At 49.1% G+C, this 18211-nt stretch overlaps 1 protein-coding gene across 1 annotated transcript; it reads right to left on the reverse strand.

Annotated features, from left to right (window-relative positions):
- LOC119383946 (uncharacterized) lies at positions 1 to 17593 on the reverse strand. The gene is made up of 4 exons (XM_049413303.1): positions 17026 to 17593; positions 16852 to 16962; positions 1061 to 1113; positions 1 to 48 (listed from the first exon to the last, which is right to left on the reverse strand). The coding sequence occupies exons 1-4, from the start codon at positions 17591 to 17593 to the stop codon at positions 1 to 3; spliced, it is 780 nt and encodes a 259-aa protein (XP_049269260.1).
- Positions 17594 to 18211: the final 618 nt, after the last annotated feature.

Here is an 18211-nt window from a genome sequence, read left to right on the forward strand (position 1 = left end):
TCACATTGAGGTGCCGTGCTGTTCTAGGAAAGGAATTTCTGGGATTCTCTGTAATGAATATCACCAGCATGAGCCACGGTTCATACTGGTCGTGACAAACAAGCTATTAATAACAGCAGTCTATGTAAAGATCAGGGCCCGTATCCACGAAAACATCTTACGCTAAAAATGTTCGTAAGAGATTATTTCAGCCAATCACGATGCGGGACATATCATTAATGCAGCCTGCTAACCAATGGGAAAACACACTTCAGAAAGAGAAGTTTTGTGAATTCGGCCCCAGTTTTACAAATGTTTTATGTTCACGAATAATCTAAAGTTCTCTATTCAAGTTCAGAAGAGGCGCACTGCATAATCATTCAAGTGTGTCAAAGCAACTGTTCCAAGCATGGGCCCTATATAGTTTGCCCCGACACATCAGTCCCTCCAGTAGTTTCTTTAACACTGTTTACCACACGTAAACCTCAAATATGATGTTCAAGCATGCACCAAGACAAGCAAAGAGATGCAGCTCATTTAAAATCTTAGAGCAGCAGTGCTTATCTCAAGAAACAGCGCAGGAGCGGTTGGAGATGGATTAGCAACTAACCCGACCTCAAAGCAGTGCTTAGACAAAATACACAGAAAATAGCAACACCTACATGCACAGCTTTCTAAAACTTTGTACGCATTCATAGCATGCACAAATGTGTTTCATGTAATACTACTTATGATAAGGTATTCAATATTCTGGAAACTATTTCTGATTGACCTAATGATCTAACACAGGGATCTTCCAAATTATATGCAATTTTTTCTGAAGGCATATATCTGGAAGCTGCAAAACGCACTACCTTTAGTTAAGGTGCAAACACGTTATTTATTTCTAATTTAATAATGGTTTCTTTATAAATAATGGAGTATCAACAGCATACTCAAGTGCACAGGCATGGCCACACTGGAGTGGCACTCAGGCAAAGGAACACCCACGTGCCTCTCCAGTGCGGCCATTGCAGAAGTCGGGAAGAATCAAGTGTAAAACTGTCATTGCACAGTAACACATGACAACTGCGAGACTCACCGTTCTTGGTACAAGGCTCCGCGGCTGAGCAGTCAGGCTCTCGCCTGCGCTTTCTGCATAGCAATAAAGAACATGATAGGGGCAATGAATAAAACACAACACTCAGCAACCTAATCTTTATCGTCAACCTGCTACCATAACAGCTCCTGTAGCAACTGTGTGACCTAGGAGGAAGCCATTACCGTGCTACAAATGCATCCTGAATTGGCACAGATGGCGCATTTCTTCATTCATTTAAGGCTGTTTGGAACAGTCAGAAACTTCAGCGCTAGCAGACAAGGACGAAGGAGAGACGACACCACAATGCGCTAACTTCAACACTTTTCTTTCCAGGAAACACCAATCTATTTATCCATGCACAGTGCGCCACCTCATTCTACACTCTAGCCAACTAGAAAGGCCCTCTCCCTATCCAAAAGATCAATTGACGGTGCGCTCACACACGTGTCGCTATTGCGAGAGATAGCTTGGGCTTCAATAATCTCCCGCACGTCTTTATCTTTGTGCTTCGCCAGAACAGTGCATGAAGCATACAATGGTGCGCAACCGCACTCCAAACAATGCACAGACAAATGACCGTAATTATTCTTGTTAGTAACGTTTAACCTATGCTCGTTACTAACAAGAATAATTACAGTCATTTGTCTGTGCATTGTTTGGAGTGCGGTTGCGCACCATTGTATGCTTCATGCACTGTTCTGGCGAAGCACAAAGATAAAGACGTGCGGGAGATTATTGAAGCCCAAGCTATCTCTCGCAATAGCGACATGTGTGTGAGCGCACCGTCAGTTGATCTTTTGGATAAGGAGAGGGCCTTTCTGGTTGGCTAGAGTGTAGAATGAGGTGGCGCACTGTGCATGGATAAATAGATTGCTGTTGCCTGGAAATAAAAGTGTTGAAGTTAGCGCATTGTGGTGTCGTCTCTCCTTCGTCCTTGTCTGCTAGCGCTGAAGATGGTTTCTAATTCAGTATACCAACAAGCCCAAAAGATGGCAATCCTGGAACAGTCAATCCTTAAGTAGCTTAATACAGCAACACATAGGAACTTCTGAGAACATGAACACAGCAAAATATTCGTTTCCAAGTGGCGACTGAAGTTCAGTGGTGTTATTGAGGAAGTAAAACCTACAAAAAACTGCGCGTGGTATACACAACAACTTGTCGGAGTTTTGTGTGAACGCTGCATTCGCTCACCACACTTTCGCTGGCACATTTTCACTGAGCAGCAAGTGCAAGGTAAAAGTGGTCACTTGGAAACAGCTATGATATTGCAAACAAAAAGTTTTCATCAGTGTCTTTTATTTTCCTTGTTTCAATGACCAAGTGCTACAGTCGCCATTATTGAATAAGTTGGTTAATGGCACTTTTCTAATGATAGTCGCCACTGTGCGCCAGGTAGATGTTTGAGTGCTGTGTGCAGGTGGTTTGAATAATGCACTGTTTCAGCATCCGATCCAACACCCAGGCCACACAACACACTGTAGTTCGCAGCTCCAAAGTCATTTTTGGACACCTATGGTATCTTGTCATGAGCCTAAGTAACACTCCTTTTTCAGTTTTCACCTACACTAAAATGCGGCTGCAACATCCAAAATCAAAACTTTCAACTCATGCACTGCAGCAAGGTACTAGAGCCACTACATTAGTTTAACTGCTCGTAGGATGACATGGCTGCTTTAGTCTTTCATACCTTCAACCTCTTTGGATTCCATAAATCAGCAGACATGTACGAGCACAATAGGTACAAAAAATTTAGCAGTAAAGTGTGTCTGATATTTTAGTTTCATTTTACATGTGAGAAACACTGGCTTCAGTGCCTGTCTATCATTAAATTGAAAACAGGTGATTCCACAAGTTCAATACTGGTACACGCTTACTTGAACACTGCAATGGCAGAATTTGGGCCACTGTGCTGGAGGACCTGCAACAGCTGTGTGGCATCGATTGCAAGGACTTGTAGGGGAGGGACAAGCAGCTTCACATGACAATACGTCCGGATCGGTACTGGTGCATTCATGTTTTGCACCAGTTTCTTTTTCTGGCTCCATGCACAAGCCACATCTGTGCAGCTCAGTGCAGGCAGGGACCCACGGCTTGATCTGGAAGCGGTTTCGTGTTACAAAGCATAAATGAGATACGCAAGTCGCAATTGGAAAACTCATCAGCATAATATTCTAAGCCAGAAGTGAACAGAAAGCTTTATGTACCTGCGGTGTGTACTATCTAGTGCCCAGGATCCATTTTTAGTAACAAAACATAGCTGAGATACACAAGTTGTAGTTGCAAAATTCATCAATATAATGTTCTCAACCAGCACTGAACAGGCAGCTTTATGTACTAGTGGTTTGTAGTGCCCAAAGTCCCTGTCTAGTAAGATGCCCTTAGAAAGAATGCTTTGAAATGTAGCAATGATCATGTATTGCATGTCAGTGTAAGCCCCTAAATTGTGGCAACCTTGTCCATGTAGGCGACTCGTTTTTGCCAATAATGGGCAGTTGGAATGAAAATGATATGCACTACACAACAAAGAAGAAAAAAATTGTAAAAATTAACTGCTGCCTAGTCTGAGATCAGTGCATCAAATAATGCATAGTTTCGAGAGAGGCAGTTAATTACGATAACGTCATGCACAACCGTTTAAATGTGCACTTGATGTCCGAAGGTTTTTTATTGTAAAGGGGTCCAGCGATTTCTTTTCGTTGTTTCTTTCTACAACATCAGCAGAGAGTAATCTACAGCATTAACTGCGGCTAGGCGAAGCAGCAGTCACCATGAGTTTACCTTCAGCATAAAATGGAAAACAGAATTTTTGAAACGCGAAACTAGAGGTGATGCTTTGCCGCAGCCTCACAAAGCATGCTGAACTAGGCCGCATGATGAAGTAAATTGAGCTCGCGTCCGAGTGCCTAGCTACACGCTTAGTGTGGAATGGTATCCCCATATAGTATTGTTGTTCTTCTGACTATGTTTAAAATAAAATGTGAGTTTTGTCGGTGTAATGCAACAGACTCCTTTCATAGGCCTTATTGCTATCCCAAACTGCTCGTATGCAGCAGCTCTTTGTGCGTCGGACACGATGAATGATGAAGCGCGAACTGCGTTAGAGGCAAGGAAAAAAAAACGAGTTCGGAATAGGAGAAGGGTCAGTTACGTTACCAGCCTTGCTTCAAAAGCAATGAAGCAGTCAGCTTGCTCTGCGTTACCATGCACGTCGATGTAACTAGTCACGGGTCACCTACCTGTAGCAGTGGATCAAGACAGCCGAAATGTGCTTGCACTTCGCGGACAGTCCAGCTGTGCACGAACACTTCGATTCAGTGATGGGGGGCACCCGGAAAACACCGGCGATCCGAACGAGGATCTCGTGTGGGTCCGCCGTCACGCCAGATGTTTGCACACACAACGCGACCACTTCCAGCACGCCACTCGCGCTTGCAAGACCACTGGTTCCTACTAAAATGAGATGTTCAGCATCGACAACCCGCTCCCCTTCTACAAAACATCGCGAACTGCAGTCACATTACAAAAAAGTTAATATTTGTGTCAGAGACAGTGGATGCGGGGACTTCCGTGAATCCGCCATGCTGCACAGTGTGGCCAGGCCGTGCCAGACTCCGCAGCGCCCTCTCATGTTTATTTGAGTTGCGAATATGGTTTCGCCGTTCTAGCACAAGAAGTGATTTAGATCGACAACCTGTACCATTACTATAAATACATCGCGCGCGCGTGCGTGTGTGAGAACACACATTAATAAGTATGCACTTAGTGGTTGAAGTGCGCACTAGGGGCTGGATTTCGCTATCGCGTTCAACTCTTAACCCTTTCAGCCCTGGATTTTTTATTTTGGTCGGGGACATTTTTTGTGTTTGTATTCCTAATAGTTATGTCCTCAGAAGACCACAAACGAAAAATTGAGCCAGTGGTGCAATTATTAATGGATTTACAGACATGACATCAAATTAGGTCATCAGGGCTCAGCGGTTGTGAAATGAGAAAAATGGCATCTTTTTTTCCCGCTATTCACTAGAGTACACAAAATGTGAACCACGTCTCATTTTTCAAAGTGATACTCATTGAAACAGCTTCGGTACGTCGACCCGAAAATTGTGCTTAGCCGTCTCAGCTGACCCGCCACGGCGTCACCCATGACTTCGGTCAAGCTTCTTCTTCACTACGGCTCCCAGCTCCGCAAGCATGTCACCATTTTGGTGTCAAATGCAGTGGGGATCGCTGAAGAAGTATTCCCTCAAGAATGGCGAGTTTTGGTTTCATTTCCGAGGTGCTAGGGGAAATGTTGTATCATGGTGTCAATTGACACCGCCAGGGCCGAAAGGGTTAAGGCGCATTCACACTTGAGAAGCGAAGAGAAAGCGAAAGCGCCAGAGCGGCCGGAAAACCGTTTTCGCGCGCGTCGGAAATGTTCACATTTGTTCTGCCTCTCCAGCATGCTGTCGCCGCCGCCGCCGCCGCCGCCGCCGCCTTCGCCACTTCGAGAATTCATTCTCTTTTCCCCGTTTCCTGAGCATTTAATTTCGTACCGAATTCAAATTGAGCATGCAAAACACGGAAAATAAATAGCTTTCACCTTTTCAAACCGCCGTTTCGGGAGATACACCAGCAGAAACTACATAAGCGGACACGGCAGCAGTGGCTGCGGCGGCGGATTCACCCGGCTTTGCAAGAAGCGAGACACGTTGGGGCACGCCGACTCGCTACTGCTACACCTTTTTCTACTTCCAGTGTTCTTGTCAATCGTAATCCAAACCAGGTTCTCGAGGAACGCGTCCTTGTCGAGGCTGTGAGTCTTGTCGTGCTGGACGGGTAGTTTGCAAATGCGCCGATGTGAGCCACCGCCGACGCCTTGGCCGCCATGTTGAATTTGCGGTCTGTTGTTTACGTCACGTGATTTGAGCTAGCGTAGCCAAAGTACGGCTTCCCGTGAAGCGGAAAGGCGATCCGCTTTCGCGTGGCGGAAAAATCGGTCTCGGACCGATTTTTTCGCGTCCGCCTCGCGGCGTGGTTTTCCGGCCGCTTAGGCGGCGAAGCGAGTGAATTTCCGGTGAGTTTTGCCGCTTTCGCCCCCATCGAGGCCAAGTGTGAACGCGGCATTAAAGGGACTGACAACTGATTTTTCTCGACCCATTTTTTACGGCGCAACAGAAAGTTCACCCTTCACAGTCTTTGTAGCTGCGGTAGTTATTCCCAAAAGCACGTAGTTATTTCACAAGCAATATTTTTCTGTATGAAAGACATTAAATACGGATGCAGCTTTCCTCCAGCAACGCTGAGAATTAATAGCGATGCCGCCAGCCCTTCTCGCGATTTCTGAAAGCTATCGTTTTCCGCTTTCGCAGGAGTTAAGAAATAAAAATATAAATCCATCTCTCACGAAAAAAAAAAAACAGGGTTGGTTTAAGTCAAGGCGACGGACAATGTTTCTATCAGTGGAGTCATCTCATTTCATGTTCTGGGCAGTTGTCGGTCCCTTTAGAGGCGACTAAGACGCGTTCTTGGGCTAGTTGGTGCATGGTCTGACAAAAATTTGATGGCACAAAGGAACAGGACAAGAAAAGACGGGACTATTGCCAACTAACAACTCATTGATTAGCAATCACATTGCATCCCAGTTAACTTCAGGCGCATGCGCGAGTCACATTGAGAATCACCGTAACAGAATGACAACCTACCTTTAGTTATCAAGACTTGTCTAAAAAGTGGAATTAGTTGCAATATAAATTCAAAGGTGGCACACTAATACATTGGGCACCCTTCTTATTTATGCAAGAAGCCTCCAACAAATCTCTGGCCATCTGGTTTCGACTTTTTCCAAGCCCCCTGGTTTTGAAAAACCGGCGCGCGCATACGCAGCATTTGCAGTGCGAAGGTAAGTGCAATCCAGATACATTGTTAAGGGAGGCTTCATGTTCCATTATTCGGTTATTTAGACATCGACCAGTCTGGCAGATGTACGTCCTACCACAGCTGAGGGATATTTCATAAACCACCCCGACTACACATGGGCAATGCGGTTTTACATGCTGGATGTCACAGGCGGCCTTGTTGTTTTTCTCAGGCACCTTGGCGGCCTTGTTGTTGTCCTTTGTGCCTTCAAATTTTTGTCTTAAAGGCGAAGCTTAAGGGCCCCCCAATTTCTTGTACTGCGTTTTGTGCGCATGCGTCCAAGGTTGTCTGCGCGCGTATCATGATGCCTTGTCCCAGCGTCGTTACTCTCTCGATGCAAGAGCCAAGCCAACTCATCAAACATCACTACGGATATGCGGGGCCGCCCCGAGTAGCAGCGCGCGTCATTTCTAAGACAAAGTGTCGGTAGCAAAGCTTTGTCGCCCCAGAATCTTAGCGACATGAAAACTGCGTGCACGGCTGCTTGAGCACGCTGAAAAGTTGCTCAAGACGCTCTGACGAGCATGGGACCATTACGTCACGCAAAGGCAGCGCCACTTTAATGCATATTACTAACGCAGGCCTATATGTACATTTTTGTGGAGTAATACCTTTTAATATAAAGAAACAAACAATATTTGAATACTAACAAAAATATCGTCGACCGCGTAGAGCAGTCAACGGTCACGAGGCCGGGTACATCGGATCGTTCATGTTCTTGCAGCCAGAGGCACCACAGGTCGTTTTTCGCGACTTTAAATTAAGAAATAAAAATATAAATCCACCTCTCACGAAAAAAAAAACAGGGTTGGTTTGAGTCGATGCGACGGACAAACTTTCCATCAGTGGAGTCATCTCACTTCATGTTTTGGGCATTTGCCAGTCCCTCTAAAGGACGCCCATGGTCTTAGTAGCTAATATGTATAGTAAAAAATTGGGGGACCCTTAAGCTTCGCCTTTAAGTGTTGAACGCGATAGCGAAATCCGGCCCCTAGGGCGCACTTCAACCACTAAGTGTATACTTATTAATGTGTATCCTTACACACACACGCACACAGACACACACATGCGCGCGCGCGATGTATCTATAGTAATTTTCGATCTAAAGCACTTCCCTGTGCAAGAGTCGACACATATTTCTCACAGTGCTTCACAGATGGCAGCACAGCAACCATCGAAGGCACCAGACAGGCGCCACTGCGGCACGAGCGTCCACTGCGTTTCGGTCCTCTTCCCCACCATCCGTGCAACCGTGTAAAAAGACATTTGCCGATAGCTGCCGGCGGGGCATGCACGAGATACTAAAGAGAGGATCGAGCCAGCCGCTCAATACCACGTGACGAGGAAAACATTCCCAGGAATTGAGCCGAAGTTTCGCAGTCCGCAAACGCGGGGATATAAAACCAATAAAACGTCGGAAGCGTATATATGCTGCAGGCGGAAGGCGTTCACTCCCAAGAGATAGAACCAAAATGTAACTTCGCCACCGTTACATTGGGACCGAAGACCATTCGTACGCATTGGGAGGCCACCGTGCGGGATTTCGGTGGTTAGCACGTTGGTGCTTCACTCACTTCCCAGGCAGCACGCCGCCATTGGACCGATCTCGGCCCAACGTCGGCCAATGACGGCAGCAATATTGGCCCCACGTCGGCAAATCACGCTCGCGCTACTTTCACCCGCATCGGCCCGACGTCGGCTAGCCGCCTTTGGGCCGATGCGGGCTTGCCGGCTTCGGGCCGACGTGGGCTAGCCAGCGTCGGTCCGAGACGGGGCTGCCGTTATTCAGCCGATGATGGCAAGCCGTCATTGGGCCTATGTATGCTAGCCGATGCTGGCGCGGCGTCGGCCCCGCCGACGTCGGGTAGCCGCCGGCGTGACCGTTTACACCCGTTATTATGTTTTAGCAGTGGTGGCTTACCGTGCGTTAAGTACAGTAGTACTGTACCGTCGTGGTCGGCACATAGCTAGTTTATATGGAGACACCGGCGGTAGTTGCTCGATGCGTAAAGTAACTTGATCAGGCAGGCTGATACACGTGTTATAAAGTAAAATGGCTGCGTGCCGACCACGGCAGTTCGGTATTACTGTGGTTACTGTACTGTAAGTCAGCAGCGCTAAAATAGACTATTCGCGGCCCAACGGAATTCATCAACTACCATTGGTGCCATATTCGAAAAATGCTTCCTAATTAGAACGACTGCTCCACTGATGTCTTAGTGTGCGATTAAGACCCACAATTCTGTCGAACCGTGCAAGGCCGAGAACGAAAGTCAATAGTGTCTCTAACAAAACTAAATTGATGAAAGGCCTGCTGCACCAACTGTCTGAGAAATTAAGGAGCAACACATTTGCAAGGTGATAAACACAAATTTATTCACAGATATCAACACACGCCAGCAGTTCCGGAATAATTATGCCATAAAGGAATATCTAAACATCTATAGATACCGTAGCCAACATCTAAAACAACCCCACAGCCACCGTATTCCTCAAAAAAAGCAGGACAATCCTAATCGAGAATGGGATCAGGCGCAAAATCATAGGCGTGAGCAGGGTTCCCCTTCAGAGGGGGTGGGGGGGCGAAGGTTCATCGCCCCCCCCCCTCCCTATTAAGTCAATGTGTTTGGCAGACCTTGCGCCCACCTCTTCTTAGGTGACTACGTGGGCCGGCCGCCCCCCTGCCCCACTGTGCGCACGCCTATGCGAAGAGTTACAATCTCTTCAACGTTATGCGCGGCACATTCACTATAAATATTGAAAGAACTAAACGGACAAAAATAGGAATAAGGATTAACGAAGAATACCTTAGCTACTTGCGTTTTGCGGATGATATCGCGCTTTTCAGTAACGACGGTGCCGAATCACGAAAAAAATTCTGGAGATGTAAACGAAGGCAGCATTAAAGTAGGATTAAACACGGACCCGAAGAAAAGAAAGATAATGTTAGGCGGCTTGCCGAAAAAGCGAGAACTAGACTAGAAGATTGTGTACACGCGTGAGCTAATTACGAGCAAAGGAGCACCCCCCCCCCACGTTTATTAAGTTCACCAAGGAACGGTAGGCATTCGCAACACATGACTGGCAATTAAATTAGCGTTATCCTTTAAGCGGGAATTGCAATTTTTCTGTGATAACTTTAGGGCCAAAAAGATGGATAAACTGCTGCACACGACGCGAGAAACATTGCGAGTGGTACCACAAGATCCCATGAACTCTACATCTAAACAAGATAGACACGCACGCATTCCTAATCTAAAGGTAAGATTGTAACAGAGAGGAATCGTGCATAAAAACCACTCACGTGTGCCCGTTGGATCGCTAAAACACGAGCGAATAAAAAATGCAAGCGCACCATATCAGAATACACAAAACACGATGGTCAATAGAGAATACGCGAGAAGAAGAGAACAAAAATCTGATGACACGTAACAGTAGTAAACGCGTGGTGGCCTTACATGAGGTGAGCGAGTTCAACATGGACGCAGGGGGCCACTGGTTTCTCGCTGCGGTGATCTCTGCCGAAAACAATGCCGGAATCCTGCCGCGTATCCGTCTCGTGCACGATTTTGACTTTCCACCACACATGTCCACACACCGCACTTCTTGAAGAATTCTGCTGGTCGGAGTGAAAAAAACCTGCTCCCGCAGCTACGATTGTCCCTCCGTCTGGACGGCTACCCTACCCTGCCTGGTCAAGCGAGTTTCGCGACAATGACGCTGAACGAGGGGAAGGGAGGCAGGGGTGGGGGTAGAGGTTGAAGGAGACGAAAAAAAAAATGCGAATTCTCCCTTCTTGAAAGCATGGCACACAATGGTGTGCGATCCCCCCAGCATGTCTATGGGCATGCCGTTTGAGAAAGGCGTTCGTCGAATTTTCAATGCATCACTTGTTGCCACATGTCGCTACATGAAAACTTTGCGTACACCACGTTGGAGCCGCATTTCTCATCGTATTTCACGTGCCATAATAATTTTATACGACTGTTTCTGAAAGCACGTGGGAAGCAATCGTTGAGCGAGATTTTTACTTGAAAAAGATATGTATGTCACAAAATGGACGGCAACGAAGTGCAAATGCGAACTGACAAACACGTGGCAAACACTTGTTTGTCAGTTCGTTAAAGATGGTCAGCGGGCTAGTTGATTTGTAAGCATTCAAACGCCAAAAAACGTGTCTTCACTTCGCCCGGTCTTTTTTGCACCATACCTATTTTTCTCAATTAATGAACCAACTAGCTCAGCAACACGCCTTGCTGAGCTTTTTACTAATTTCATAAAGTAAAATTATGTGACATCACTGAAGCAAATGCGCTTGTTACGCTTGACCCAGACACGCACGTGAGTAAATACGTGTAAACACAGAGATCGGAAACTGTCCGTGTAGTATATGAGCGCTCGCGCCAGACATTCAGCGGCTGAAAGGATATAGCGCTATAAATATGATGACAGGCTCGATTTATGCACAGAATTAGTATTCACATAAAACTTCTTCCGCTAAAAGCATTCGTGCGGGAATGTTTGGGTGAATTTTGATGCTGGATACATCAGTGAAGTCGGCCGACCAGTGGCAAAAACATTTACAAAACAGAAGTACTTCGAATTTGGCCCATGAAGTTAATGGTATGTGTTATAACGTTTCAACATTTTTGATAGCGTTGAACAACTGGTCAACGAAGTGGCCATCTATTTTCAGTCAGTTTTTCTTCTAAAGACCATCTTTTTTGGTAGAAAAGTAACTGTGCTAGTGATAGTTGTTAGTCATTGTCATAGCAGAAACTAATAAGAGAATGCAAGCTGTTCAGTCGGCGATACTTCGCGCCCCGAGTCGTACGTGCGGCATTAGCACGGTACAATATTTGAACTTTGTTATTTGTGCTAGTACAGCAATCCATGTAGCGGTATTCTACAGCTTAAGCTACAAATATTCAAGCGCCTAATGCTCTATTGCATTACGATTGTATCCTAGGCGGGCGAGATGCCGTGTTTCTTCGACGGGCTGAAGGTAGAGCGCAACGTCGAGGTTATTCTCGTCACTGACGGCCGGCAACACAGCGTCCAGCATCGTTGAGGGGCTTCCGTCAACTAGATTGAACGGCGTCATATGTGCGCCATTTCTTACACTACCGTGTTAACTTCAGGTTATGTGCGGAAGATATTATGGCGTCCCATGTCATGTGTTCGACGTACGTGCAGTACATTGCCAGCATGTCGGCGAGGGCTTCATTTAGCCGCTCGGTGAGGCCATTCGCCTTCGGGTGATGTCGGTCGGTGACTTGTGTGGCTCTATTTTGAAGATGGTTTGCGTTAGCTCTGCCGTAAAAGCCGTACCTCTGTCGGTGACGAGGACTTTTGGAGCGCCGCGACGCAGGAGGACGTTCTCAACAGGGCATGTATAACTGTCTGAAGGGAGACAAGAAAGTTCCAACATCGTCGATAACCCATCGGCTCCGCCGATGTCAGCTGAAGCACGGCAGAATGACGGCATGCTCGGCCCAATGTTGCCGGTGAAAGCCATCGGCTAAGCCGATATCGGCGAAAGTACGGCAAAACGGCGGCTAACACGGCCCAATGTTGCCGGTTAAAGCCATAGGCTAAGCCGATATCGGCGGAAGAACATCAAAACGCCGGCAAACTCGGCCCAATGTTGCCGCTGAAAGAAATCGGCTAAGCCGATATCGGCGGGAAGACGGCAGAAGGCCGGATAACTCGGCCCAATGTTGCCGGTGAAAGACCAACATCGGCTGAAAGGCGGCAAAATCGGGCCAATTTTGCCGGCAGAAGTCACCGGCTCCGCCGATGTCGGCGCCAGGCTGGCAATGCTGGCCCGATGTGGGGCCGCGCACAGCCGCCGTAAAACCAATATCGGCCCGAGCTTGTGTGCTGCCTGGGTTTACGCGACCTCTAGTGTTGTGATTGGCTCGTCTACCCCATGCACGTGAAACACCAGATTCTCGACGATGATTCGCGCCGTTCGAGGACTCTGCGGAACCACGCGCAGGCGCCTCGGCTACGGTAAGTCGGCTCCCCAACTTGGACGCGCAGCAGAACCGCCCGAACACACACACACACACACACACACACACACACACACACACACACGCACGCACACACGCACACGCACACACACACACACGCACACACACACACACACACGCACGCACGCACACACACACACACGCACGCACACACACACACACACACACACACACACACACAAATCTACTTTCGAGTGGGCCGAACAAAAAGTCACCGAGGTAACAACAATAGCGTGCCGTATCCTGGCAGTGGTTTGCAATTGGCTTAAAGGGGTACTGACATGAATATTTTCAGTTGTCGTTTTTATGCGTCAAATGAAAGGTCAAGCGCTCAAGAGCCTAGAAAAGGTAGTGTTAAGCGCGAGTGCGCCCTGAAAAAGTAATTACAGTATGTTTATAACAGATAGTTTCGGTTCCTACTGTACCCTGACGTCACAACGCGGTATGAGCTTCTCGTCACGTGCTCGCACAATATATAGTGACGTTTCCTCGCACAAGCGGCCGTTTTGGAAGTTTTGATGACGTACAAGCGGCCATCTTGGAAGTTTCGGTACCTAACGCCATCACAACAAGCCAGACTGCTGCGTGAAGTCACCAGAATTTGTACTGTAGCCTGACGTCAAGCTAGTGTCGATGTCGGTAGGTGCGCCATAGAAAAATTGACTTTAAAGGGGCCCTGCAACACCTTTCTTAATTATATTGGAATAGTCTCATTATTGACGTATGACTCTTCACGAGTCATATGCCGCAAAAATTTTTCGAATCCGTCAAGTCTGTAGACGTCCAGGGCGTTGGTTGCGCGATGATATTGCGTGTTCACAAGCAAAGAAAGACAAAGGCACGTCTACAATAGGAACTCGTATATTTAAGTAAAAGCGCTGCGAGGCGAACGAGGCAGCAGCGACGGGGCGACTGGCGTAGCTTCGGCCCGGCGGCTGTGTTTACAACACCCGGCCGACCCGGCTGCCGTAACTCGAGTTCCCAGGCCACTCTCCGTGACCGCACAGTAAACACAACACGATGCGAACGTGGACTCCGAGCGCCGAGCACGCTCGCTCGGCGCGGCTGCTATATAGGCCCCCCGCTAGTGAAGGAGCCCGCTGAAAGGGGGGAGCCTGAACGATACAGAGCGACGCTCCCTCGTCGCAGTGGTGGGAGGAGGTGAAGAGTGCGATGAAGTGGTGGGAACGGAGGCGGAAGGTGTGGCGCAATCTGGAATACCACGGGGCAGTGGGTCCTCGACGATGGCTGCTTTAAGGCGGTCGATAGACACGGTATCATGACGACCGTTCAAATCAAGCGTGTAGAGCTTCTCATGGCGCTTGATGACGCGGTAAGGTCCATCGTAAGGGCGCTGCAAAGGCTTTCGGACTGCGTCGCGGCGCACAAACACGTGTGTCGCCGTTTCCAAGTCAGGAGAGATGTAGGTAGGAACACTGTGTTTTACGCGAGGTTGTGGGGCAGAAAGACTGCGCATAGCGGAGCGCAGCTGCACCACATACTCGGTTGGATCAGGGCAAGGCGAGGTAGTTGAAGCATCAAAAAATTCTCCAGGAAGGCGGAGCTGTGAACCATAGGTCAGTTCGGCAGGTGTACACTTGATGTCTTGCTTTAACGTCGTCCTAAGACTAAGCAAAACAAGTGGCAGTGAAACTGTCCAGTTGACCGTGTCGGGTTGCGCCTTCAAGGATGCTTTCAGGGTCCGGTGAAAACGCTCGACCATGCCGTTAGCGATGGGGTGGTATGCTGTTGTGCGAATCCGCGAACTTCCCAGCATAACCATGAGCTTCTTGAAAAGAGCAGACTCGAACTGTCGACCGCGATCGGTGGTGATTGTAGAGGGAACGCCAAAGCGTGACACCCAACCCGATACAAAAGCTTTAGCGATTGTTTCGCTTCTTATGTCGGGAATGGGAAACGCCTCTGGCCACCGAGTAAAACGGTCAATGCATGTCAGCAGGTAGGCGTTTCCATCCGATGGAGGCCATGGTCCGAGGATGTCCAGATGAACTTTATCGAAACGTTCTGAAGGCAGTGTGAAGGTGCCGTACGGAGAGCACGTATGGCGATAAACCTTGGACTGCTGGCACTGCAAACAACTACGGGTCCAAGCACGAACGTCTTTGTTAATTCCCGGCCAGACAAAACGCTGGGTGATAAGGTGTTGAGTAGCGCGGATGCCAGGATGGGAAAGGGTGTGCAAGGAGTCAAAAACAGCCCGACGGAAATCGCTCGGAACAACTGGTCGAGGGTTGCCGGTAGACATGTCGCACAAGATAGGAACGGTGCAGGACGGAAGGGTTACTTCACGAAACCTGAGTGTTCCAGGGGATAGGCGAAGTTTATCGATTTCTTCGTCTTGTGCTTGCGCTGACGCTAGGGCGCTGAAATCGACAGTTGCCGGCGCTGCGGCACAAGATACGGAAGCCGTCAGGCGAGAAAGCGCATCGGCTGCAGCATTCGCAGATCCCTGCACATGCCTGAGATCGGTTGTGAATTCCGCGATGTAAGCGAGGTGACGACTCTCACGGGGCGAAAATTTGCTGCTTGCAGACTTGATGGCAAAAGTCAACGGCTTGTGATCCGTGGCGATGAAAAAACATCGGGCTTCAAGGAAATGCCTGAAGTGGCGCACACCCATATAAGCAGCAAGGAGTTCACGTCCGAAAGTGCTGTAGCGGCTTTCTGTGGGTGACAACTTGCGCGAGAAGAATGCCAAAGGCTGCCACGATCCGTCAACGAACTGTTGTAAGGCGGCTCCAACTGCCACATCCGACGCGTCCGTCATGAGCCAGAGTGGAGCGTCTGGTGTTGGGTGAACAAGCAGGGCGGCGTCTGCGAGCTCTGTCTTAACTGCTTCAAAGGAGCTTGATGCATTCTCAGACCACGTAATGGAAGTAAACTTCTTCTTCTTACCCTGAAGCAGGTCAGCAAGGGGTCTAATCAGGTCAGCACAGCGGGGAATGAAACGCCGATAGAAATTGATCAGTCCCAGGAACTCGCGCAGTTGACGCAAAGAAGATGGCTTTGGGAAGTCTCGAACAACTTGCACTTTGGAAGGGAGTGGCCGGATTCCATGACAATCAACGTGGTGTCCGAGAAAGTCAAGTTCAGGCACGCCGAACGTACACTTGGTTTTGTTGACGATGAGGCCGTACTCGGCAAGGCGTTCGAAGAGCTGTCGAAGATGGGAAAGGTGTTCGTCTGCGTTGCGGCTAAAGATGAGGAGATCATCGATGTACGCAAAGCAGAACGGCAGGCCTCGGGTGACTGTGTCTACAAACCGCTGGAATGTTTGAGCGGCGTTACGGAGCCCGAAGGGCATCCTCAGGTATTCAAAAAGGCCAAAAGGTGTTATGACAGCAGTTTTGGGAATGTCCGAGGGTTCGACAGGTATCTGATGATACGCCTTGACCAGGTCAATCTTCGAAAAGATGGTTGCTCCATGCAGTGGTGCTGTGAAGTCCGCGATGTTAGGCAGTGGGTAGCGATCAGGAACGGTGGCGTTGTTCAAAGCGCGGTAGTCGCCGCAGGGTCGCCAGTCACCTGGGGACTTCTTGGGCACCATGTGCAGCGGAGAAGCCCAAGGACTTGATGAAGGTCGCACAATGCCAAGCTCGAGCATATGATCAAATTCAGCTCGGGCAACCTTGAGTCGATCTGGTGCGAGGCGTCGTGAACGACCATGGACAGGTGGCCCTGAGGTAATAATGTGGTGGGTAACATCGTGCTTGACAGGGCGCAGAAAATCGGACGGGCGAAGCAAGCTTGGAAAGTCGTCGAGTAACTGTTCGTACACTGACGAAGGTGGCTTGTTGATAACTGCGGTGATGCCGGTTGTTGACGCTATACCTTGCACCGTTAGGTGTGTCTTAGCATCGACAAGGCGCTTGCGGGAGATGTCCACGAGCAGGTCGAAATGACGAAGGAAGTCCGCTCCGAGAATTGGGTAAGAAACGTCCGCTACGAGGAAAACCCAACGAAAAACGCGACGGAGTCCAAGGTTAAGCGTGAGAGCGCGCTCACCGTAAGTCATGATGGTGGTCTTGTTGGCGGCTTGCAGCGTAAGTGCAGATCGGCGATTCTTCGGGAATGCGGGTGAGGGTGGAACAACGCTAACTTCGGCTCCCGTGTCCACGAGGAAACGGAGCCCTGATGTCTTGTCCAAAACGAAGAACAAGCGGCTGCTTGCTGGACCGCCACCACTCGCCGCTTCTAGTGGTGAGTCGGAGCGTTTCCCGAGAAAGTGCAGGAGAGATGAGCACTTTCGGGCGGCTGCACCAAAGGTCCGGTGATACCAACACTCGCCGGGATGCGGAGACTGTGATGAGGAGCGCCGGCGGGAAGAGGAGCGGCGGCGTGACGAGGATCGAGAGCGCGCAGACAGGGTAGCTATCTGAGCGGAGAGCTGTTCGATCTGGCTGCGAAAGTCGTCGCGTAGGGCGTGCAGGTCTGGTGGCGAAGGGCGAGATGCCTCACTTGTTGTGGAAGTGGTCGCGATCACTGACACAGTTGGGGAGTCGAATTCCATCACGGAGTCGGCAAGCTGCGCGAGCTTTTCCAGCGACAAGTCCGCTGCAGCGGCGAGCACCATGCGGACGGTCGAAGGCAGGCGCTGTAGGAAGAGCTCTCGTAACAGGTCCTGATCGAACGAGGTGGCCTTGTCACCAAGAAGCTGCTGAAGACGGCGCAAAAGCTGTGAAGGCTTACGGTCGCCTAGTTCTTCAGCAGAAAGCAGCTGTTGGAGACGCTGCCTCTCTGAAGACGAAGTGCGTTTCAGGAGCTCGGCCGACAACTTCTCATAGGGGTTCGTCTCCGGTGGGGCCAGAATGAGGTCTCTGATTTCGCTGGCGATCTCCGGTGGAAGCGCAGGCACCACGTGGTGGAATTTTGATATCTGAGTCGTTACCCGGGCCGTGACAAACTGGCTGTTTACTTGCGCCAGCCAGAGAGACGGATCAGCAGGCCAGAATTGCGGAAGCCGAAAAGAGACGGCGGAGACTGCTTGCGTCGCTGCAGGGTCGGGGGATGCTTGTCTGGAGTCGCCGGTGGTTTCCATCGTCGTCGCAGCCAGGAAAATGATTGTAAAAATTTCGATAGTCCGTGGTCACCAATTTGTAGACGTCCAGGGCGTTGGTTGCGCGATGATATTGCGTGTTCACAAGCAAAGAAAGACAAAGGCACGTCTACAATAAGAACTCGTATATTTAAG

The sequence above is a fragment of the Rhipicephalus sanguineus genome, chromosome 1 (genome assembly GCF_013339695.2).
Source record: "Rhipicephalus sanguineus isolate Rsan-2018 chromosome 1, BIME_Rsan_1.4, whole genome shotgun sequence".
Lineage (NCBI taxonomy): Eukaryota > Metazoa > Arthropoda > Arachnida > Ixodida > Ixodidae > Rhipicephalus > Rhipicephalus sanguineus.

Coding starts and splice junctions, on each gene's coding strand:
- LOC119383946 (XM_049413303.1), bottom strand. CDS start 17,593: ATGGTGCTCGCCGCTGCAGCGGACTTGTCGCTGGAAAAGCTCGCGCAG. Junction 16,963..17,025: donor GACCACCATCATGACTTACG/GTGAGCGCGCTC, acceptor TTTTCCTCGTAG/CGGACGTTTCTTACCCAATT. Junction 1,114..16,851: donor GACACACCTAACGGTGCAAG/GTATAGCGTCAA, acceptor ATTGCTATGCAG/AAAGCGCAGGCGAGAGCCTG.